Raw genomic sequence first — 24965 nt, forward strand, 5'->3', positions numbered from 1 at the left:
CAAGACAACATTCCTCTGGACCAAGGTGCACAATGTAGTACATATAACTCACAAACAACGCATGCTGTTACAACAAACAAATAATAAGTTACATATACAAGTTAAAAAGTGAACTGCATAATGCTGCTGATGCTTCATATGTGATGAAACCTGGCTGGTGCCACAGTGTTTCAGTAGTCTTACAGCCTGGGGATAGAAGCCATTTCTCATCCTAACATTTCTTGTCCTAAAGCTATGCTACCTCCTGCCTGATAATAGGAGGTCAAACTTATGGTTGGATGGATGGAAGTGATTACTGGCAATCAAAGGCCCTGCGTACGTAGTTCTCCTGAAAAAAACATCTCTAATGAGTGGAAGAGAGACCCCAATCCTTTCAGTAGTCCTCGCATTCCTTTGTAGGGACTTGCAGTCAGATGCCTTGCAATTCCTATATCATACAGTAATGCAGCTGGTCAGGACACTCTCCATAATGCTCCTGAAAAAATTGGTTAAAATGGGCAAGGTAATCCTTGCTCGCCTCATTCTCCTCAAGAAGTGGAGATGCTGCTATGCTTTCTTGTCCAAAGAGGTGTCGTTGAGGGACCAGGTAGAATTGTTCATTACATGCACGCCCAGAAACGGTGCTCTTTCCACAGGGGAGTCGTATATGTGCAGTGAGGGAGGAGTCAGCTTGCACCTTCCTAAACTGCACAATCATCTATTTGGTCTGATCCATGTTGAGACTCCAGTTGTTGCACTTGCAACATTCTACCAGCTGGATGCTGTCTCATTATCGTTTTTGATATGGCCAACTACAGTTGAGTCACCAGTGAACTTGATAATATTGTTTGAACTGGATCTAACAATGCAGTCATGCATCAGCAACATGAACAGCAACAGGCTGAGGACTGAGCACTGGGGAGTGCCAGTTCTTAGCGTGATGGAGCTAGAGATGTTTCTGCCAACACAGACCCAATGGTGGCTAGGATTCAGTTACAGAGAGAGGTGTTGAGACCCAATGAAGACAGTTTACCCATCAGCTTCTGAGGGAGGATTATATTGAACATCGAGCTAAAGTCAATAAACAACATCCTGGCATATTGATGCACCATCAATAACTCTAGGAGACTGGAAGTTAACGATAGGCTTTTATTAACAGCAAAAAGGGAGCACGACATGTCGAAGACTGAGGGAGGAGCAGTGCCCCAATCGCCTTTATACAGGGGTCTGTGGGAGGAGCAACAGGAGCAGTCAGCAGAGGGGCGTGCTCAGACAGGTATACATAGTTTACCACACATATGAGGTACCATTTTCCAGGTGGGACAGGACTGAGTTTCTTGCTTGATGCTGGGCAAAATTCCAAGGAATCTTGCCAGTTAAACAATATTGCTTTCTCGTTGTTCTATTTGCTCAAAACCTTGTGTCAACTGACATCCCCTCATGTACAGTGGCATGCAAAAGTCTGAGCACCCCTGGTCAAAATTTCTGTTACTGTGAATAGCTAAGCGAGTAAAAGATGACCTGATTTCCAAAAGGCATGAAGATGACATATTTCTTTAATATTTTAAGAAAACTTTTTTTATTTCCATCTTTTACAATTTCAAAATAACAAAAAAGGAAAAGGGCCCGAAGCAAAAGTTTGACACCCTGCATGGTCAGTACTTAGTAACACCCCCTTTGGCAAGTATCACAGTTTGTAAATGCTTTCTGTAGCCAGCTAAGGCTTTCAATTCTTGTTTGAGGGATTTTCACCCATTCTTCCTTGCAAAAGGCTTCTAGTTCTGTGAGATTATTGGGCTGTCTTGCATGCACTGCTTTTTTGAGGTCTATCCACAGATTCTTTAGGATGTTTAGGTTGGGGGACTGTGAGGGCCATGGCAAAACATTCAGCTTGCGCCTCTTGAGGTAGTCCATCATGGATTTTGAGGTGTGCTAGGATCATTATCCTGTTGTAGAAGCCATCCTCTTTTCATCTTCAGCTTTTTTATAGATGTTGTGATGTTTGCTTCCAGAATTTGCTGGTATTTAATTGAATTCATTCTTCCCTCTACCAGTAAATGTTCCCCATGCCACTGGCTACAACACAAGCCCAAAGCATGATCGATCCACCCCCATGCTTAACAGTTGGAGAGGTGTTCTTTTCATGAAATTCTGCACCCTTTTTTTCTTCAAACATACCTTTGCTCATTGCGGCCAAAAGTCAGCATCAGAAGTTTCCAAAGGAACATCTAAACAAGCCTGATGCATTTTGGAAACAAGTCCTGTGGAATGATGAAGTTAAAACAGAACTTTTTGGCCACAATGAGCAAAGATATGTTTGGAGAAAAAAGATTGCTACGGAAACACCATCGTGACGGTGCCCCCATAACTCCACTGCTGAGTTAAGGGCTATTCTTCTTCTTCTTCTACTGTAGCCTCCTAACCCCACCCTCCCCCAACCATTCCCACAAGGAAAGAACAATTTTTGTGAGCATATGATCAGTTTCTTAGCAGTTGCATAAAAGTTCCGAATTCATGAGACTTGCACATGTGGCTTAACAAATATTAATCCATGACATCTGAAAATTACAGCTAAAATAGAAAAACTAATTTAATCAGTAGCTTTGTAACCAGAGATATGGTTTTGATAATAGGGGTATCTATGTAAATACATTAAACAGTCATATATTCCAACCCTCTTCCAAAACATTGCTTGTGCATGATTATCAATAAATATGCCACACTACATGGGAGAAAAGTTGCTCTGTAGATATGGTCATGAAATAAATTCTGGTAGGTTTTAATTGAATATCATGCAGATGCATTTTAGTAGCAATGGTTTCAGAGTCCTTCAGCTAGCAGAACACATTACCTCCTCTATTTCTTTTGCACACAAATGTCTTCTGTGTTTTTCCTGAAAGTCCATTATCTAGGATAAAGCAATTAGAATCACAATTATTACTGTGCTTTCAGAACTAATAAAAATAGTACATTCCATAATAACATTAGATACTACAGTGTATATAATTTTTAGATATCAGTATTAGAGCTTAGTTAAGATGATTCGCTACACAAACAAACTCAAACTTAGGCAACACTGCAATCCTTAAGAGTATTCAAACTAGTCAGGATAAGCTGTTGAAAGAAGGATGCCATGAAATGCCTGTGTATGCGGCTGATGGTGGGTTTTCAGAAATATATGTAAGAGTACCGGTACATTAAGTCCTGTCACACATTAGTGTTAATACTTGTAACATTGCTTGCATGTAATTGCTTATATTATTTGCAGCTTACTGCTTCAAAATTCAAAATGGGATGACAAGATATACTGTAAAATTCATACTTACCAACTGTTACTGTAAATACTTGTGATCTCTTTTAAAAAAAGGATGATCACTTTTTTTAAAAAAAAAGGATGATCCAGCTTTAGAAAGCACAATGCACTTTAGTCAATGATTGTTAGATGCCACAGAAAATTAATAGATCATGCTGACAACTAGCCAGGATATGGTAATGATCTGAGCTCAGATAAGGTACACCTCAGCTTTAAAACCAGCTTAAAACCAATTGCTCCGGGCAGATGGGGCTCATTAACCATGGATGGTAGTTCATCTAGGAGAGGGAAAACTCTGATTTCAAACCCCCACTGCCTTCAGGCTATACCCGCTCACGGGAAAAGCTTTGGGAGTAAACCCCGAGGAAAAGTCCGGAGTCGGAGTCCTGAAGCTGGCTGACTGCTGTACCCAGCACCGGCACGCAACTCCTGCAATGCTGCTGGCACCAAACTGTATTGACTTTCGTCATTCCTTTGGACCTGTCATCAGCATGGAGAGGGGGGTCCCACTGCATAAGCAACAGACGGATCTCCATATCAACTCTGCCCTGGCTTGCGCCCTGGAGAAGCCATTCCCAGTGACTACCAGAGGTGCAATACCCACGGTTGAGCATGACCGAAGAAGGCCACACAAAGACTTCCGTACTGTTATTGTTTTCCCTTATACTACCTCAATTCACTGTTGCAGTGAAATAACTTGTATGAAAGATTCCTTAAGGTTGTTATAGTCAGGGGTGCTGGAGGGATAAGCTCCCACTACTTATTAAATGCTCCCAGTGTCATGCACCTTGAACAGTCTCAACCATGTCCCTTCTAGCCTTCTCATGCAGCTTAGCTACTAAACCTGGTAGAACCTTTTCTATTGACAGCAGACGGGGCAAAGGCAGGTTACTGATACCTTAAAACCAGTCTCCGCAGGCAGATGGGGCTCATCAACTGTGGTTGGCTGCTCGTCTAGAAAGAAAATTCTGATCTCAAACCTCCGCTGCCTTGTGGCTATACCCACTCACATAGAAGGCTTCAGGAGTAAACCCTAAGAAAAAATCCAGATCTGGAGTTCCTAGGCAGGCCAACATTGAATGCAACACTGACTGGCAACTTCTGTGACGTTGTTGGTGCCAAACTGTATCAGTCCCAGCTGCATAGAGAAAGGGAGCCCACAGCATGGACCACAGTTTGCTCTCCATATCATACTGCCCTGGCTTGTATATAACGTAAGCAGCTAGGACACAATATCCATGGTCAAGTCCAACCAATGGAGGGCCTCTTGGATGAATGGCAAAGGTTTTTCCACTGTAACTCAGTACAGGTGACAATATAACAAACCAATTTATCGATTTATTATTTACCTGTACAAACATCTTTAGGTATCTTTCACAAACTTTATCTGGCTGTGTAAAAAGTGCCTTAAGATCTGGATCCATCTGTAAGAAAATAATCGTAAGTAAGTATATATATATATAAAAAAAATTTCGGGTTACAAACTGAACCTTAATAAGAGCAAACTGTTTCCTCTAAATATGCAGGTTCCAATTTATGGATGTTTACCCTTTAAATTGGTTACCGACTATTTTATATACTTAGGGGTTAAAATTACAAAAAAACATAAGGATTTATTTAAGGCTAACCTTTAACCTTTAATTGATCCAATTAAACATTTATTTACCAATTGGTCATCAATGTCTTTGTCACTGATAGGTCGGATCAATGCTATCAAGATGATTATTTTACCTAAATTTTTATATTTATTTCAAGCGGAACCAATTTTTATTCTGAAATCTATTTTTGATAGTGTTGATTCTAAAATTTCTTCTTATATTTGGCAGAGTAAAAATCCGAGGTTAGGCAAAAGATATTTACAGAAGTCTCAAAAGGAGGGTGGTCTGGCGCTGCCGAATTTTGGATTTTATTATTGGGTAATTAATATCCACTATTTGAAATTTTGGCTATGGGACTTGGATATAACTTCAAGCCCTCATTGGGCAAATCTCGAATGTAAATCGGTACAAGGGTTTTCACTGGGTTCTATTTCAGGGACTTTGCTTCCCTTTGCTCTTTCCAAATTGTATAAACAAGTAGATAATCCAATAGTTAAATACACTTTATGAATATGGTTTCAATTTCGGATTTTTTTTGGGTTGAATCAATGTATTTTAGCAAGTCCTATTACATCTAACTTTTATTTTCTATCCCTCTATTATGGACCAAGCCCATCTGACTTGGAAAACTAAAGGTATATTACGATTTTGTGATTTATTTTTGGATAATTGTTTCATATCATTTGAACAATTATCTAACAAATATAATTTACCTAGATCCCATTTCTTTAGATATTTACGGGTTAGAAACGTTTTAAATACCGTCCTTCCTACTTTACTGAATCTATACTCTATGGATAGTTTGGAAAAATTTTTAGATTTAAATCCTTATCAGAAAGGTGCAACAGCAACTATCTGCAATATAATTATGAAAATTCATTTAGATGCATCTAATAAAATTAAAAATGATTGGGAAAGGGAGTTTAAGCTTACTTTACCTATCGAAAAATGGGAAAAATTTCTTCAGTTAGTTAACTCATCCTCTATATGTGCTAAACATTCGTTGATACAGTTCAAAGTAGTGCACAGGGCCCATATGTCTAAGGATAAATTAGTTCGTTATTATTCTCATATAAGTCCAGTGTGTGATAGATGTCTCTGAGACAGCCTCTTTAAACCATATGTTTTTCTCATGTTCCTCTCTGAAAAAATATTGGGAAGATACCTTTGACATTATTTCAACTGTTTTGAATATTGATTTACAACCTCATCCTATTACTGCAATTTTTGGTTTACCAATGATAGAACCACACCATTTAACCTCTTCAGCACTTCTGATGATTGCATTTCTTACATTAATGGCTAAAAGATCTATTTTGCTGAATTGGAAAGAAATCAATCCTCCCACCACATTTCACTGGTTCTCTCAAACTATGTTATGTTTAAACTTAGAAAAAAATCAGAAGTGTTATATATGATCCATCTATTAAATTTGAAAAGACTTGGAGCCCTTTTATTCAACACTTTCATACGATGTGATTTGACCTATTTCCAAACCTATTCTCTTGTGTTAATATATGCAGGGAGGTTCGGAGTTGATGACACTAATGGTCCTTTTTTTTTGATGTTATAAACAGCCCATGTTCTTTTCTTTTCTTAGTTTTTTGCTTAGTATTGTTTAGATTAGCCTTTTTTGGGGGTATATTTTCTTTTTTTTTTCTTTTTGGATATGTTAATCCTTTTTTTAATGTATTCTACTTTTGTACTTGAACATTTTTGAGAGGTTTATTACCTTTGTATTAACTGAATATATAATTATATATGTTATCCATTAACAATGTAATCCCAATAATTGTGTAGCAATATTATGTTATATCTATCTTGATATTAATAAAAAGATTGGAAAAGAAAGAAAGAAAAACTAAATGATGTCTTTAAATATTGAAGAAAGGTGGCTAAGGCAATGAATAATGTAGGTCATATGTGCCTTCTAATCCAGGCTGATAAAATGAAATAGTTTTATTATTATATCTACCACAGAAACCTTATGCCTCCATACAAACTATTTTTGTGTTCTTCTAGCAAGCATCTTTTTCTCCTCTTGCCATGAACAATAGCTCAACAAATCTTGCCAACCACATCCAAATATGCATCAATCCTAATCACTCTTGTTCCCACCAAACTCCACTGGTGACTGGTCAAAACAAAGTTAAAAATGCGAAGTAAAATTTATTATCAGAGTACGTACATGTCACCACATACAACCCTGAGGTTTTTTCTTGCAAGCATACTATGCAAATCTATAGGACAGTAACTATAAACAGAAACAATGAACAACAAACTATGCAAATACAGATACAAATAATTAATAATAAATACCAAGCATGAAATAACAAGATAAAAAGTCCTTTAAGTGAGACTGTCGGTTATGGAAATACCAGAAAAAGAACGAGTGCAGCTATCCCCTTTTGTTCAAAATCCTGATGGTTGGGGGGGGGGGGGGGGTGGGGGGGGTAGTAACTGTTCCTGAACCTGGTAGTGTGAGTCCTGAGACATTTGTACATTCTACCTGATGGCAGCAGTGAGAAAAGAGCATGGATTTGGTGGCGAGAATCTTTGATAAAGGATGCTTGTTTCCTACATAAACGTTTCATGTAAATGTGGTCATGATATACTGGGCTAAATCCACTACCATTTGTAGGATTTTCTGCTCAGAGGCACTGGTGTTCCCATACCAGGCCTTAATGCAGCCAGACAGCAGCACACTTTCCATCACACGTCTATAAAAGTTTGCCAAGGTTTTTTAAGACATGCCAAATCGCCAGAGACTCCTGAGGAAGTAGAGGCGTTGCCATACTTTCTTCACAATAATATTTATATAATGGGTCCAGAACAGGACTTCTGAGATAGTGACACCCAGGAATTTAAAGATACCAACTCTCTCCACTTCTGATCTTCTGATGATTACTGGTTCATGGATCTCTGGTTTCCCTCTACTAAAGTCTGCAATCAGTTCCTTACACACTCAAAGTACAATCTTCTGGAAAGGAAGGCAGTGTGCCCTAATGAAATTCTGAAGAGAAAAACACAAGCCCTCATGCAACACCCCCAGTCCAAGCATTAGTGCTGGATGGACTATGTCACTGACTTAAGCAAGAGATCAATAATGTCCACATCAACAATACCGTGACAAGTATTAATGACTGTTGGGTTGACCACAATCTAATCTGCTTTGTTATCTCTGAATATGGCAATAAATTGATTTGAAATCCTGAATTGGAAATTGCACACTGGCTTGAGTAACTGTTCTAGCTACTCGAAGGCTTAGGTCAAACAGAAAAGCTACAACATAAAGAACAGTTGCAACTGCACAGGAAATCTATCATCTTGCTGATAACTATAATATGGCTAAAGTTTTTCAGCACTGTCAATACCATGTATGACCTAGGCCCAATCCACTGAAACTAAGGATAGAAAGGAGCTTTTCAAGGAAAAATGGGCAGTGTCTGCTAGAAGTAATTTCAAAGAGCTCTTCAACCAAGATACTGTTTTCCACACAAGTGTCTTCAATTCCATCCTAAAGCAAAAATTCATGTCATCCTCTCTATCAACCTTGGATGACAAGATGTTGTAAAAGAAATATGCAAACTGATTAACAACAAGGGAATATATGGTATTCCATCTAAAGCTAAAATATATCAGAAGAGCTTCAGAAACAAATTCACAGTTTCCTGTCTGAACTGCTTTCTGAATCTTGATCTGGTACCATGAAGCACAAAGGACAAGAAGCTTGAAAGAGAAATTCATGGAGCAGTATCAACTTCTCTAGATAACCATTTCTGACCTCAAAATCCTTTGACTACATCAGTTGTGTGGAACTATAGAATATCCTTCTCAGATCTGGCATCCCTCAGAAATTTAGCTCCATTCTCATTGTGAGCTACATCAGACCAAGTATCAATGTAGACTGATGTCAAGTAAAACTATGGCTTTGCTTCAATAACCTTTTAAAATCGTTCTCACCACACTTCATCTCCAACAAATTTCTTAATGGAGTGGAGCTAATCTGCATAACAGAAAGAAAGATTTTCAAAATCTGTCACTTTCCCTTCATAATGAAATTTACTCCAGTCTGTCATCAAACTGACACTTTCAAAGGTGTGCAGTGAGAGACTAATCTCAATCTCTTCACAATTTGTAGTCACAAAACACAGGTCTTCCAATCAAGATTTTCCTGCTGTATAAAACCACTCAAAGACAATAAAGGTCCAGAACCAGACTCAGAAAAATGGAAAATTTGATTATCACATGAGCTGCCTTTCAATGAAGACAAACATCAATGATGAGTTTTACCACAGCCTCCCATGATTTCCATTTTTGCTTTCAGTGCCTACAACCCTGTCACACAATAGCAGTAGGAGTAGGAATAGGTCATCTCACTCCTCAAACGTGTCCTGGCATTCCAAGTGATCATGGCTGATCTATGCTGGCCTTAACTTTGTGCTATTTCTCTATTTGATCAAACTCTTGATCTTCCAAAAAGTTATCCACGTGCACCTTAAGTATTTCTAATGATCTAGTTTTCACGACCCTCTAGGGTATTCCTCATCCACTAAGAAAAGAAATTTCTACACATTTCCCTTTTAATTGACCGGCCTTTTGTACAGTAACTATGTTTCCTTGTTTGAGGCATAACACCTTTAGCATAAAAGTTCTGGAAAAGTGCTATCAACTTGAGTCTTTTACATCCAGTAGGAGGATAGCCAAACAAATGTCAGAGTTTTCTTCCAGAAATATACACAGATCAAATGTCTAATTATACTCAGTTGTTTCCAATGGTCAGATCGCTTCTTTTGCATGTCTGACACAAATCCCAAAATGGAATGTAGATTAGCAGATGAAATCTTCCAAAGATGTTCTTAATGCGTCTTGAAAAAGTGTAATATAATCCTTGGAAATCTATGGCACATTTCAGATTGGAATAGGGACATTCAGGATGCAACTGAGAAATTCAGTACATGCATCAGGAACACACAAAAGCTGAGCATGAACAGCGGAAGGAGTGCACTGTATCTTAACCCACCTCCCCACCACAGGGACCATCTCTTAACTCATCTTTGCCAGAATGTGCAAGTACTACACTTAACACATCAGTCACCTCGGAACCCAAAGAATCAAAGAAGGAAGTTATCTTTGAACCTAAAGGACTAACTAACGAAAATAACATGGGATGCAATTCTATCATCTCTCTATTCCTAACTGCATTGTTAACACAGAGATACGATGTACAAAATCATGATTACTTCATCTCACTTGTCTCCATTACAGTGAATGGTTTGGTTTTCTTTCCATATCCTTTACCCAATTTCCTTCCTCCTCCCATTTTCTGTATGCTACTCTGCTACTCTTTTGTCATCATTTTCATCCCATTTTCTATGTGGGACTCTTCTTTCTGTTCTATGCAGTTTCCTTTCTCCTCTACTTTTATCAATTCTTTTGGGCTTTCAGGAGTTGGAAATTAGCAAGGTGTTTATCTAGGTACTGATCCACACCTTTGGGAGTGATGTATTGGAGAAGATATCTGTGTCAGGCCACACTTCAAGCTTGGTTAAAGGATGGGATATACTTAAGATATCTTCTATGGGATAAGATAGCTTCTGGGAGTGGCCAAGATTGTAAACAGACAATGGCCAGGGCTAAAACTAAATGTCATGCAGATGGCCACATGACAAGTTGGAGTTGGTAAAACAATAAGATTAGGTGTTAAATGTAATTTAAATTTGCTAGCTTGGTTTAATAGTCATGTGTGTTGGAAGGAGCATGAAATGATATTTCCAAGCAATAAAGGAAAAACATTTGTGTAAAATCTTTTACTTGTTTTACACGTATCATATTTGACAAGCTGTGCTTTCTTTAGAGAATATACCAAATGGATTTCTTACAGCAAGTTTTATATGTGGGGCACTAAATGGTTTAGTGAAGACACACATTCCTTAATTGTCTCATACTTTCCTTAATTTCACCTGAAAAAGGGAACAGTTTCATCAAACTGTTCTTATTCAAATTCATTTGAGGTTTTTCATATTACAGAAAACTATTCAAATATTGGTTTAATGACAAATCAGTTGTTGAGGTCGCTGACAGCCAAAGCGAGGAAATTAACTGAAATAAATCACTTATTTTCAAGGATCATCTGTTATTTATTAAAACTGATAAACAATAAAATATTTAACAAAGTTATCCACACATTTTTCTAAATTATTAGGTAATATTCATTACTGTCTCCTTAAACACCCTACTGACATATTTTACAGTGGTAAAGTGGGGTCTAAAAAGATGAAAATTGGAGGAAAAAAGATTAAACAGGATATTTGCTTTCATAATACCTTATCTGAAAGGAATACAGTGTGACATCGCGCTTTGCAGACACAGCATACATCTATACCTCCTAAAAAAAAGAGAATAAATGATTATAGGTGTTGTTCTTCCTTTTACAAAATATATTTAGAACCAGGAACCAGAAAGGCAACTCAACATAAAATAAATTTGTTCTAAAACAACTAAGTATAAAACACCACTATTCAAAAAGGGCAGCACAGATAATGCAAATAATTATAACCTGTGATTCCAATAACAGTGGTAGGAATGATGGTAGAAGAAAATCTAAAATGCAGGATTAATCTGCACTTGAAGAGGTGGGGATTAATCAAAAACAGTCAGCCCAGTGTTGTGCCAATAAAATGCATTCATGAAGTCAGAATGATTGATGTAGTGACTACATTGTAGACTTCAGGACTTTCAAAGGGCCCAGTATGGAAGGCCGGTCTAAAAGTTAGAAACCAATGAATGAAAGGGAGATTGAAGAGATTCACCAGGATGTTGCATGGTATGGATCATTTCAAATGATTGGCTGCATTTGGTTTGCCTTTGAGCAGAGGAATCTGAGGCATACACAAAAAAATGAGGAGGGCACAGATTGAACAGGTAGGAGGAAATGTTTTCTCCAAAGCAAAGGTATCTAAAATTAGAGTAACATTTAGGGTAAGGGGTGTTAGATTTGGAGATGATACTGTCCATAAGGTCCTTCATAAGTCAAAAGTAAGGCACCAATCTTCTGGTGACTGCAATGTTTTTAATTATACAGTCATCAGAGAGTGTACAGTTAAGTAGCGTCAGCATGTGGCAACAAGCCTAAAGTAGTAACAGCAGGGAACATGCTGGTTTGACTGTTCAATATGTATCTGTTCATACTTGGATAACTTGAAATCTATTTGCCATTTCTTATCCCATCTTCCTAAGTGATCAAGATTTCTTTGCAATTCATTGTAATCTGTTTGCTAACAACAAACCCCCTAACTTAGTTTAATCAGCAAATGATCACAATTTCTCTAAAGCTGATGTTAACATCTTATCTTTATATCCATGCAATAATCAGATTTCAGATCATTTCCTTAGATGGCCCATTTTCCAATATCCACATATTTTCAAAGGTCCTTTATGAAAATAGTCGTTTGGTTTCAGAATTAATAACCCACTGTTCTTATAGTGAATGAAAGCATAATAAAATTCTGAATTCTTTGTGGACATTAAACAATTTGTTTTGCAAATTTTTAATTTCAATATCCTCGTGTGATTCATGGAATTCTATATGAAATAGTAATTTTGCAAAGTAATTAACAGCAGTCAATTTACAATTTGTTAAATGATGATGTTATCAATAATGGTTTCATGGGGCAAATAGCAGATTAATAAATTACTACCATATAAATGACATTAGGATGCCACTGAATATTACTGGGCTAGAAAACTAATGCAAGTTGATATAAGCATGGCAGAGCATAAGGTTTTGTCTATCTTTACATTTCAATTGTCACTGTTTATTCTTTCTCTTAACTTCTATTGGCCTAAAAAATACTCAGCTACAACACACACACAATTCTGGAGGAACTTAGCCCGTCCAATCTGACTTCATCATTGAAGTGTTACATATTGTGCGGTACAAGAACTACATTGAAGTAGTAGGATTAAACATTTTTACTGAGTCATGTAGGTAAAAATTTCACACTGGATGACTTACAGTGCAGGAGCTATGAACCAGGCCACCGAGACGAAAGGCATGCACACTCAAAACCTCATGTCCAAAACTGAGTGCCTCCTGTACACAGGAGATCCAAATGATTCACTGTGCGATCAATCGGCCACATCCACACTCACCACATTCTCGCAATCGATCTGACACAGTATATTCCTCTTCCCCTATAGATGGGAACCAGAGGAATGGGATAAATGAGATAAACTGAGAAAAATGATGAAAGGTCTATCCCACTTGATTCCAGTCAACTGGCTGGCAGACCATTGGGTACCACCACAGGGGGACAGCTTCCCACTTTGTGCCTTCCTGGTTAGCTGATGTCAAGAGCAGTGGACGGAGAATGTCCCCTTCTTTTGATGAAGTATTCATTGACTCATCTGTTCGCTTCCCTGGGACCTCTATCAGTTCACTGATGTATATGATCCAAATGTCACCTAACAATTTGTCCATCTGTCAGCTCAAGGTCTGCTACTTGACCACACAACAGCTGGGAGCCAGTTGTCTTCCTGTGAGATATGCGAGACTCTAGCACCAGCCATTCACAGCCTGGTGTGCACATTGTATTTTTGTTTCATGGCCTCCTGCTTGCCATATATTTGCTCCAGCGGTATCACATCTGTTCTCTGTAGTGGGTCAGGTTCTTCTACCTTTGTGCCCACTACATACAGCACTGGCTGGGCCTTGTAGAACTTTGGCTGGAACTTGAACTTAACCACCAGACCAGTGTAATGACCTGAAGCCATCAGCTTGGAAAACCCACTAGTGCTTTTGTAATAGAGAATTCAATATGGGGCTCCCCCCAATATGATTGATGCAGAACAGCACCAATGACATTATTTTAATCAAATTTCCGCCGACCAAATTAGGCCATTTGTGCCCCCCCCCCCCAACAACATGCATGGGTAAGTGAAACCACTTCTGCAGTAAAGTCATCAGACACATCCACACTATCTACAGAGTAGCTGAGGAACGCCGAGTTTGGCAGTCGTTATTTTTGGTTCTGGTATAATTTGCTTACAATAGTGACAGCTGACCCCATATCCACGTCAAATTTCACAGGCTAACTGTCCACTGTGAGTGTAACCAAGTAAGGAGGTTGGTTCTGGAAAACAGTGCCCACTTCAGTCCAGCATTCCCCTTGTATGAAGTCGATGTTTTTATTCTGCCATTTACTCATGTTGTGCTGCTTGGTGAAGCACAACTTCCAAGGTGCCCTACCTTCTGACAGAAGCAGCAGACTGCCTTTTGATGCTTGCAATTGCACCAGTGGGCATGACTTTTACCACAGCAATAGCATCTCTGTGGGTGAGGAGCTAACGGCATCTCTGTGGAGAGTGTAGGCTGCAGGCTGGTGTTTGCTGGTAAACACTGACATTTTTGCGATGGGACAGAATCTGCGCAAGTCATCTCTTGACTGCTTTGTACCACGACAAATCAAACTTTTCAGATAGGAAATCTATCTGGATAAGCATTGCTTCCTGGAATTTGCTCAGGAATATTTTTGTACTTACATTCCTGTGCTACCAGGGCCAATCTTGCCATGAAATCATCTATGTTCTCATCAGTAGTCTGTTGTAACTGTGAGGCTCTGAAGTGTGTTGTAAAGACATTGTCCTGCGTCCCCAAATGTACAAAGCCTCCAACACATCTATCAATTCAGATTTGTTCTCTAGGTGCATGGCATCAAAATCTTTCTAGCCAAGTTCTCACAAGTACACATGAAGCAACTTGAGTGAAGACTGTTCTTCCTATTATGGAAGACTTATAGGGGCAGAATTCGGCCATTTCATCATAGCTGATCCAATTTTCCTCTGAGACACAATCTCCTACCTTCTCCCCATATCCCTCCAGCCCTGACCAATCAAGAATTTATCAACCTTTGCCTTAAATTTACATAGACTTGGTCTCTACAGCTGCCTGTGCAAAGAATTCCACAGATGCACAACTCTCTGGCTAAAGAAATTTCTCCTCATCTCCATTCTAAAAGGGTGCTCCTCTATTCTGAGGCTGTGTCCTCTGGTCTCAGACTCTCCCACCATAGGAAACATCCTCTCCACATCCACTCTATCAAGACCTTCCATAATTCAATAGGTTTCAATTAGATCACCTCTCATTCTTCTGAATTCTAGTGAATGAAGGCCCAGAGCCATGAAATACTCCTCATATGACAAACCATTCAATCCTGGAATCAGTTTTATGGACCTCCTTTGAACCCTCTCCAGTTTCAGCACATCCTTTCTAAGATAAGGGACCCAAAACTGCTCACAATACTCCAAGTGACATCTCACCAGTGCTTTATAAAGTATCAACATTACATCCTTGCTTTTATATTTTAGTCCTCTTGAAATGAATGCTAACATCGCATTTGCCTTCCTCACCACAGACACAACCTGAAAATTAACCATTAGAGAATCCTGCTCAAGGTCTCCCAAATCCCTTTGCACCAGTTTTATGTATTTTTGCCCCATTTAGAAAATGGTCAACCCCTTCATTTCTTCTACCAAAGTCCATGGCCATACACTTCCCGACACTGTATTCCATCTGCCACTTCTTTGCCCATTTTCCTAATCTATCTAAATCCTTCTGTAACCTCTTCTTCAAAAGTACCTGCCCCTCTATCTTCGTATCATCTGCAAACTTTTCAATGAAGACATCAATTCCATCATAAAAAGACATACAACATAAAAAGAATTGGTCCTAATACAGATCATGTGGAAAACCACCAGTCACCAGTAGCCAACCAGAAAAAGTTCCCTTTATTCCAGCCACTCCAGCCAATCAGTCACTGCTTTATCCATGCTAGAATCTTTCCTGTAATACCATGGACTTGTTGAACAGCCTCATATGTGGCACCTTGTCAAAGGCCTTCTGAAAATGCAAGTACACAATATCAACCGATTCTCCTTTGTCTGTCCTTCTTGGTATTTCTTCAAAGAATTCCAATTGATTTGTCAAGCAAGATTTTTCCTTGAGGAAACTATGCTGACTACAGCCTATTTTATCATGTGCCTCCAAGTACCCCAAAACTTCATCCTTAGTAATCAATTGCAACATCTTTCCAACCAACATAATCAGACTAACTGGCCTATGGGTTCCTTTCTTCTGTCTTGCTCCCTTCTCGAAGAGTGGAGTAATATTTGCAATTTTTCCAGTCTTCCAGAACCATTTCAGAATCTAGTGATTTTTGAAAGATCATTACTAATGCCTCCATCATCTCTTCAGTCACCTGAGGTATACTCCATTTGGTTCAGGTGACTTATCTACCTTCAGACCTTTCAGTTTCCCAAGAACCTTCTCCCTAGTAATGGTAACTTCACAAACTTCATATCCTCTGACACCTAGAATTTCAACCAAACTGCTAGTGTCATCCACAGAGAAGACTGATGCAAAATACTAACTTATTTTGTTTGCCAATTCCTTGTCCCCCATTATTACTTCTCCAGCATTGTTTTCTAGCAGTCCAATATCTACTCTTGCCTCTGTTTGTACTTTACGTATCTGAAGAAACTTTTGGTATCCTTTTTAATATTAATAGGTAGCTTACTTTCATATTCCATCTTTACCTACTTAATGGCTGTTTTAGTTGCCTTCTGTTGTTTTTTAAAAGCTTCCCAATCCTCTAACTTTCCACTATTTTTCTATTAAATGCTCTATCTTTAGCTTTGACTTCTCTTGTTAGCCACCATCGTGTCATCCTGCCTTTAGAATACTTCTTCCTCTTTAGGATGTATTTATCAGTGCCTTCCAAATTGCTGCCAGAAACTTCAGCCATCACTGCTCTGCCATCATCCCTGCCAGTATTATTTTCCAATCTATTTTGGCCAACTCAGCTCTCATGCCTCTAATTTCCTTTAATCCACTGTAACACTGATACATCTGACTTTAGTTTCTTCTCAAATTTCAGAGTGCACTTGATCATATTATGGTCACTGCCCCCCCCCCCCCAAGGGTTCTTTTACCTTAACTTCTCTAATCAATTCTGATTCATTGGACAACACCCAATACAAAATAGCTGATCCCCCAGTAGGTTCAACCATGAGCTGCTCTAAAGAGCCATCTTGTAGGCATTCTAAAAATTGCCCCTCTTTGAATCTATTGCCAACCTGATTTTCCCAATCTACAGGTACCTGCATATTGAAATCCCCCATGACTATTGTAACATTGCCCGTTTGGCATGCATTTTCTATCTCCCATTGTAATTTGTAGACCACATCCTTACATCATAGTTTGAGGGTCTATATGCAACTCCCATCAAGATCCTTTTACCCTTGCAGTTCCTCAGCTCTATCCACAATGATTCAACATCTTCCGACCCTATGTCATCTCTCATAACCTGATTTCATTATTTTACCAACAGAGCAACACGTCTGTCTTTTCAATACAGTGTGTATCCTCGGACATTAAGCTCCGAGCTATAATCTTCTTTCAGCCATGATTCAGTGATGCCTACAAGATTACGTACACCAATCTTAAACTGTGCTACAAGTTCACCTACCTTATTCTGAATACTGCACGCATTCAAATATAAAACCTTCAGTCGTGTGTTTATCGTTTTCAATTTTGTCCACTTTTACATTACAACTCATCCTGTTGACTGCAATTTTGCCCTATCAACAGCTTCTCCTCACTACATTGCTTACTCCAGCTTTGCTGCTGATGTTAAAATTGGTAGGAGCTCAATTCAGTCCAGAAGGTTTTCTTCCATTGTAGCCAGCTTCCATCAGTCAGTTGTCCCACAGCTGTGGCCTAGAATGGATTGGGTGCTTGAAGTAGAGAGGCAAAACTACGAAGGACTAGTTTTATTATTATACTTCTTCACTGAGTTATGTAAGTAACTGTACACTTAAAGTGTATGCAACTTAGTGTGGGAGCTAGTAACCAGGCCTGCCAAGATAAAAGATGTGCACTTGAAGGCCGATGGCCAAAAAACAGTGTCTCCTGCATAGAAGAGGTCCAGTTGATTTACCACACAATTGATTGGATGCAACCGCACCCACCACATTCTTGCAATCGATCTGATATAGTACAAGTGGTGGAGGAGGCCATGGACAGTCAGAATGTGAATCTGAAGTCAAATTGAAATGGGTACCCACTGAGATATCCTGCTTTTTGCAGTGTATAGGGTGAAAATGCACAATAAAGCAGGCCACAGTCTGTATCAGGTCTCATCCCCCGGTGGCTAACCATACTTTTAAAAATTCTCTGAATGTTAGCATTGTTGGTATTGTTTACATTGCCTAGTTCTACAATATCAAACAAGTAGCTTACTCAGTTAACTCAGAGAGTACTTGTATGTCAGCCACTTTAGTGGGTGACTGGCATCACCTGTAGACAAATAGCTGAAAAAACATAGAGGGCTATGTGGGAGGAAAGCATGAGATTGATCTTGGAGTAGGTGAAAAGGACAGCACAACATCATGGGAGGAAGGGTCTGTAATGTGTTCTATAGTTCTATGTTCTTCCCTCAAAGAAGGTGTACTGTAGGACATGACTATGATATGACAATAAAATAGTTATTGAGCTGTACTATTAATCCAGGTCTGGATCATTAGTCTAGTAACCAACACTATTGGAGAATTTATTCCAAACAGGCATGAGAGTTGCTATCAGTGCCTTAACCACTATTTCTTACTCTAACAACATTGTCTTTTACCTCTGTGCCAAATTTTGTACCTATGCTATTCACTTTCTTTGCTACACCGAAGTTTCAAAAGTGCTTTATTACTCTGAAAAGCATCAGATGTCTAAAAACATTGACAGGACTTATAAGATAATTAATCAGATGCTAGGATTTTGAAAGATGCAACTACATAAAATCACACGTACTCCTAATAAAAGAACAAATAAAGTTTTTTTAAAATTGACAAATCAAGGCTAAAGTCAGCATGGTTTCCTTAAGTAGAAATCTTACCTACAGATAGTGCCTATTGCATATGTTTGTATTCAAAAAGCCATGGTTTTTGTCACTGATAGTTGGCGAGAAATAAGCAGTAACACAATCCTGAACTGTTTTACTCACTGCAGTTTCAAGCATTCAAGCTTGGAGATGCCAGAAATGGCCGGAGGTGAAGATAAGCATAAGAACATAAGAAAGAGGAGCAGGAGTCGGCTATCTGGTCCATCGAGCCTGCTCTGCCATTCAGTAAGGTCATGGCTGATCTGGCAATGGACTCATCTCCATCTACCTGCCTTTTCCCCATAATCCTTAATTCCCCTACTATGCAAAATCTTGTCTTCAATGACTTCACTACTTCAACAAATTAGGAACTACAAAGAAATTGAACCATTCAATAAACTTCTTGAATGTTACAATGAAAATAAAGATTTGAAAGATGCAATTGACCACACTGTATGAAGTCAGTCCATTATCTACATTAGGTGTCTATGCTGATTTAGTTCATTTACAGTCAATGAATTTTATAGTGTACACTGGATTAATTCACAAACAAGAGAAAATCTGCAGATGCTGGAAATCTGAGCAACATACACAAAATGCTGGAAGAACTCAGCAGGCCAGGCAGCATCTGTGGCAAAAAAGCACAGTCAATACTTCGGATCGAAAGCCTTCAGCAGGACTGGAGAAAAAAAGCTAAGGAGTAGATCTGAAAGGTGGGGGAAGGGGAGTGAAAAACACAAGGTGATGGGTGAAACTTGGAATTATGAGAGTATTTGTAGGTTAAAGTGTGTATGACGTCAGGACAGGGGTAAGGAAAATGGAAGTCTGTTGAATAAACGTGGTTGTTCAATCTACAGCGGTGTCCGAGTCACATCAATACTACACAGTGTCAGAAGAAATCACGGGAAAAAAAAGGAAGAGAAGACGCGTAAAAGATGTCACAGTTACAGCCACCGTCAAGTTTAAGCCTACAAGGTAATCTTGCTGAGAACTGGAAAATACGGATCCAGAAGTTTGAGCTGTTTCGCACCGCTAGCGGCGTAGCTGAAAAGACGGAGGAAGTGCAATGCGCTACGTTTCTGCATGTGGCAGGGGAAGAGGCAATAAGGTTTGCAATACGTTTGTCTTCCAAGATGATGAGCAAGATAAAACTGTAGTGTTGAAGAAAAAGTTTCAAGATTACTGCGAACCGAGAAAAAACCTACTGTACATCCGACACGTTTTTCAGGAGGGCTCAAGGACCAACAGAGACCATAAATGCCTATGTAACAGATTTGAAGAACAAGGCAAAAGACTGAGTTCGGACAACTGTATGTTTCTTTAATATGTGACAGGATTGTATGCGGCATACAAGATGATCAAGAGAGAGGCAGGCTATTGAGAGAGGCAGATCTTACATTAGAAAAGGCAATTGATGTTTGCCGTGCCAGTGAGATCACGTCAAGTCAGGTTAAAGTGCTCAATGAAGAGATTGAAGTGCACAAAATAAAAACTGAACACAAGCTAGGCCTGGTGAAGCGAATCTATGGTGTTGAAAAAGAAAATGACATTCTCAAAGACTTTGCTGACTTGTTTTCTGGATTAGGATGTTTACCAGGGAAACACCATATCCAGATTGATCCAACTATTGCACCAGTCATGCATGCCCTGATAAAGATTCCAGTAGCTCTCAGGGATCAAGTAGTGGAGGAGCTACACAGAATGGAACAGATGGGAGTCATAACGAGACAAATAGAACCGACTAAATTGGTGAATAGTGTGGTGACAGTGGTCACAGAAAAAAAGATGAGGATTTGCATGGATCCACAAGATCACAAACAAGCTATTAAAAGAGAGCACTATCCACTGCTCACGGTTGAAGAGATTGTCTCCTGCATGCCTAATGTGAAACACTTTTCAGTATTAGATGCAAATCAGGGTTTCTGGCAGATCAAGCTGGATGAGAAAAGTTCCAAATTATGAACTTTCAACACGCCCATAGGGAGATATCGTTTCCTGCGTCTACCCTTTGGGATTTCTTCTGCATCAGAGGTATTCCAGAGGTCAGTGGCACAAATGATTGAAGGCCTGGACGGAGTGGTCAACATCATTGATGATTTACTGATATGGGGTGACGCAACTGAGGAACATGATCAGAGACTGAGGAAGCTCCTGGAGAGAGCACATGAATACAATCTAACACTGAACAAAAGTAAATGTAGGATCAGAACTACAGAGATCAAATACATAGGTCACGTACTCAGCGCTGATGGGCTAAAACCAGATAATGAAAAGGTCAGGGCTGTGGTACAGCTACCACTACCCGAAGACAAGCAAGAACTATTGAGATACATGGGCATGATACAGTTATCTTGCCAAATTCATTCCCAACTTATCAGAGGTCAGCGCTCCACTTTGAAAGTTACAAGAGAGCAACACTGAATGGCATTGGGAAGACGAACAAAAGAAAAGTTTTGACACATTGATGCAGTTGGTTACCAATGCACCAGCACTCAAGTTCTATGATGTCAATAAACCAGTGACAATGTCTGTGGATGCCAATTCGGAAGGAATAGCAGCTGTTATACTGCAGGATAGGAGGCCTGTGGCGTATGGATCATGAGCACTTACGGACTGTGAACACCAATATGCTCAAATCGAGAAGGAATTACTCGCCATAGTTTACGGGTGTGAGAAGTTCCACCAATATGTATATGGCAAAGAAATCCAGGTTGAGAGTGATCACAAACCACTTAAGAGCATCTTCAAAAAGCCACTCCACCAAGCTCCTACGAGTCTGCAAAGGATGCTTCTCAGGTTACAGAGGTACACTCTCACAGTCACCTATAAGCCAGGAAAAGAACTGTACATCATTGATGCTTTGAGCCATGCTTACCTCAAAAAGCAAAAGGAAGAGTTGCTAGGAAGAGAGCTGGAGGACAACTGTGTTACACCTCAGCTACCGATCTCTGAGGAGAAGTTGAACATGTTCAGGAAAGTGACTGCAGATGATCCTGAAATGCAAATGCTAAGAGACATTACAATGAATGGATGGCCAACAGAAAGAAAAAATGTTCCAAAGGAAATGCAGAAATACTGGACATTTAAAGAGGAAATCAGCTATGCATCAGGACTAATGTTCAAAACTGCAAAACTCATCGTACCAAACCAAATGAGACAGGAAATGCTCAACAGAATTCATGAGTCACACCTGGGGGTAGTGAAATGTAAGGAAAGAGCAAGGGACATTCTCTATTGGCCAGGCATGTCAACTCAGATAGAGGACATTGTGTCTCAGTGTGCTGTCTGTAATGAAAACAAAAACAGCAATCCAAGAGAGCCTTTGCTTCCCCATCCACTACCAGGAAGACCATGGGAGAAGATTGGCACAGATCTCTTTCACTACAATGGTGCAAAATATCTGCTTTGTGTGGACTACTATTCAAAATATCCGGAGATCACCAAGTTAAGTGACACGACCAGTCAATGTGTCATTACCACAATGAAGTCGACATTCGCAAGACATGGTATTCCAGATTGTCGTTAGTGACAATGGTCCACAATATGCCAGTGGTGAGTTTAGAGGGTTCTCAGAAAGCTAGGAATTTCACCATGTTACTTCTCATTCCAGGGCATGCTCAGTCTAATGGACAAGCAGAGAGAACTGTACAAACTGTCAAGAACATGCTCAAGAAGGCACAAAGCAGCAACGGTGACCCTTACATTGTTCTGCTTGAATACCGTAACACACCGATTGAGGGTGTGGGGTTCTCTCCTGCGCAGCTATTGACGGGACGTCATCTGAAGTCCAAACTGCCAACATCCACAACACTACTGACTCCTGAAGGTAATGCTCAAGTACACGACGAGCAAAAATACAAGCAAATAAAGCAAAAGAGACAGACATACAAGACAGTTGCCAGATCTGCATACAGGTGAAAATGTCAGAATACAGAGGAGACACTTGGCAACCAGCTGTGGTTGTGAACAGACATCAGCAACCAAGATCCTTCATAGTTCCCACGTCAGATGGAAGAGTCAACAGGAGGAACAGGAAGCATCTACTGAAGACAGGTGAGAGTGAGTTTCCACGTACAGATGCACAGGACATTTCCACATATACAGACATGGAAACAAATGACACCCTGAGTGATGCAGACCGCAAAGACACAGAGGTCACTCGAGAGACTGGCACTGATGAAGGGCAAGCATAGTCACAGCTGTGTTACACACGGTCTGGGTGACAAGTGTTATGACCTCGGCCCCCTCCTTTGTGAGAATCGCAAGAGCCCTAGTCAAGGGGGGGGGGGGTCAACTGACCCAAGAGGGAGAGAGAGAGGGAGACGTGCGGAAGACCACGTTCTCCCGAGAAGCAGAATAAAGGCGACATTGACTATTGTCTCATGGAGACCATGTGAAAAGCCCTCGGGCAAAGTGGGCTGGTTGAGAGAGAGATCGCATCACCTGCAACCTGATTGACACCTGCGATCCCATGAAGAAGTATAAAGGAGGGTCTGAGGGGGGGACAACCCTCAGACGCACCAAGGAGACACCAAGGAAGCACGATACCGATTCCCGTGGGAGCGGGAAGCCATTTTGAAGGAAGCCACGTGCGTTAGATTCCGACTTTTGAATCTGTGGCTGGACCTTGGAAGACCGCTTTTAACTAACAACGGGGAAGCCTGCTCCCCTGATTCCAAGGATTTGCTCTGTAAAGACAACGGGCAAGTGTTTATCCTTTCTCAACCATCTCTCTCTCTCCACAACGTGAAACCCCAGCAGTTCCCAAAAGGGAAAAGCCTGCAGACTTCTGAGTGACTCTTTATATTTCAATTGGACTCAGTATCACCCCCTAGACAACTATAGAGCTTATTTCTGATTGATTATTATTACACCGGTGTTTTAGATTGAGTTTTGACGATGTATATGATCTGAATGTTTTGTATTAACCATACGTTTGTGCCCCTTTTTGAATAAAACGTTTGAAAATAGTAGCATCCGACTCAGCTGATCCCACTATCTTTGCTGGTAAGTTTCCTGGTTACGAGGTTATGTAACACAAGTCAAACTTCCAGCTAGATACAGAGACTAGATTTACTTACAGTCTCACACAGTTTGAGGCAAAGTCACACATGCTACAAGTTCCAAGGTGTGAAATAAAAGGTTATTAGTCTATGTTAGTAAAAGAAAATACACTGCTGTTGGTATTGTAAAATACAATGTAGAATACAGTATAAGAAGTTAACATTTTTTTTAGTTTATGTTATGGCTGTTGCAATGTGAGAAAGGCATACCTAGAGGCATTGTTTTGGTAATTCATAGTGTTGTAAACAAAATATCTTGAGAAGGGGGATGTAATGTATTGTGTGAGTATTCGTAGGTCAGAGTGTCGTCAGGACGGGGGTAAGCAAAATGGAAGTCTGTTGAATAAACGTGGTTGTTCAATCTACAGCGGTGTCCAAGTCACATCAATACTAAAGGGGAGGGATGAAGCAAAGAGCTAGGAAGCTGATTGGAGAAAGAGACAGAAGGTCATGGAAGAAAGAAGAAAGGTGGGAGGGGGAAGAAGAGCACCAGAGGGTGACAATAGGCTGGCAAGGAGATAACATGAGAGAGGGACAAGGGTGAAGGGGGAGGGGGAGTGGAGGCATTACTGGAAGTTTGAGAAATCATTGGTCATGCCATCAAGTTGGAGGCTACCCAAATGGAATATAAGGTGTTGTTCCTACAACCTAAGTGTGCCTTATCCCGACACTGGAAGAGGCCATGGATGGACATATTGGAATGGGAATGGGGAATGGGAAGTGGAATTAAAATGGGTGGCCACTGGGAGATCGCACTTGTTCTGGCAGATGGAGCATAGATGCTCAGCAACGTGGTTCCCCAATCTACTTCAGGTCTCACTGATATACCAGAGGCCACACTGGGAGCACTAACACAGTATATGACCCCAACAGACTCATACATGAAGAGTCGCCTCACCTGGAAGGACTGGTTAGGGCCCTCAATGGTAGTCAGGGAGGAGGTGCAGGGGCAGGTGAAGCACTTGTTCTGCTAGCAAGGCTAAGTGCCAGGAGGGAGATCAGTGGGGAGGGACAAATGGACCAGGGAGTTGCATAGGCCACGACCTCTGCAGATTGCAGAAAGTGGGGAAGGGAGGGAAAGATG

General features: G+C 40.1%; 1 protein-coding gene across 1 annotated transcript in view; it reads right to left on the bottom strand.

Moving 5' to 3' along the window:
• Positions 1 to 24965, bottom strand: part of rnf212 (ring finger protein 212) — a 77590-nt gene that overhangs the window by 40075 nt on the left and 12550 nt on the right. The window contains exons 3-5 of the mRNA XM_073041895.1: positions 11217 to 11278; positions 4642 to 4716; positions 2831 to 2887 (exon numbers count right to left, since the gene is read on the bottom strand). Of these exons, the coding sequence (XP_072897996.1) occupies positions 2831 to 2887; positions 4642 to 4716; positions 11217 to 11278 (194 nt within the window). The remainder of the gene's footprint in view (positions 1 to 2830; positions 2888 to 4641; positions 4717 to 11216; positions 11279 to 24965) is intronic.

This window comes from Hemitrygon akajei, chromosome 4 (assembly GCF_048418815.1).
Source record: "Hemitrygon akajei chromosome 4, sHemAka1.3, whole genome shotgun sequence".
NCBI lineage: Eukaryota > Metazoa > Chordata > Chondrichthyes > Myliobatiformes > Dasyatidae > Hemitrygon > Hemitrygon akajei.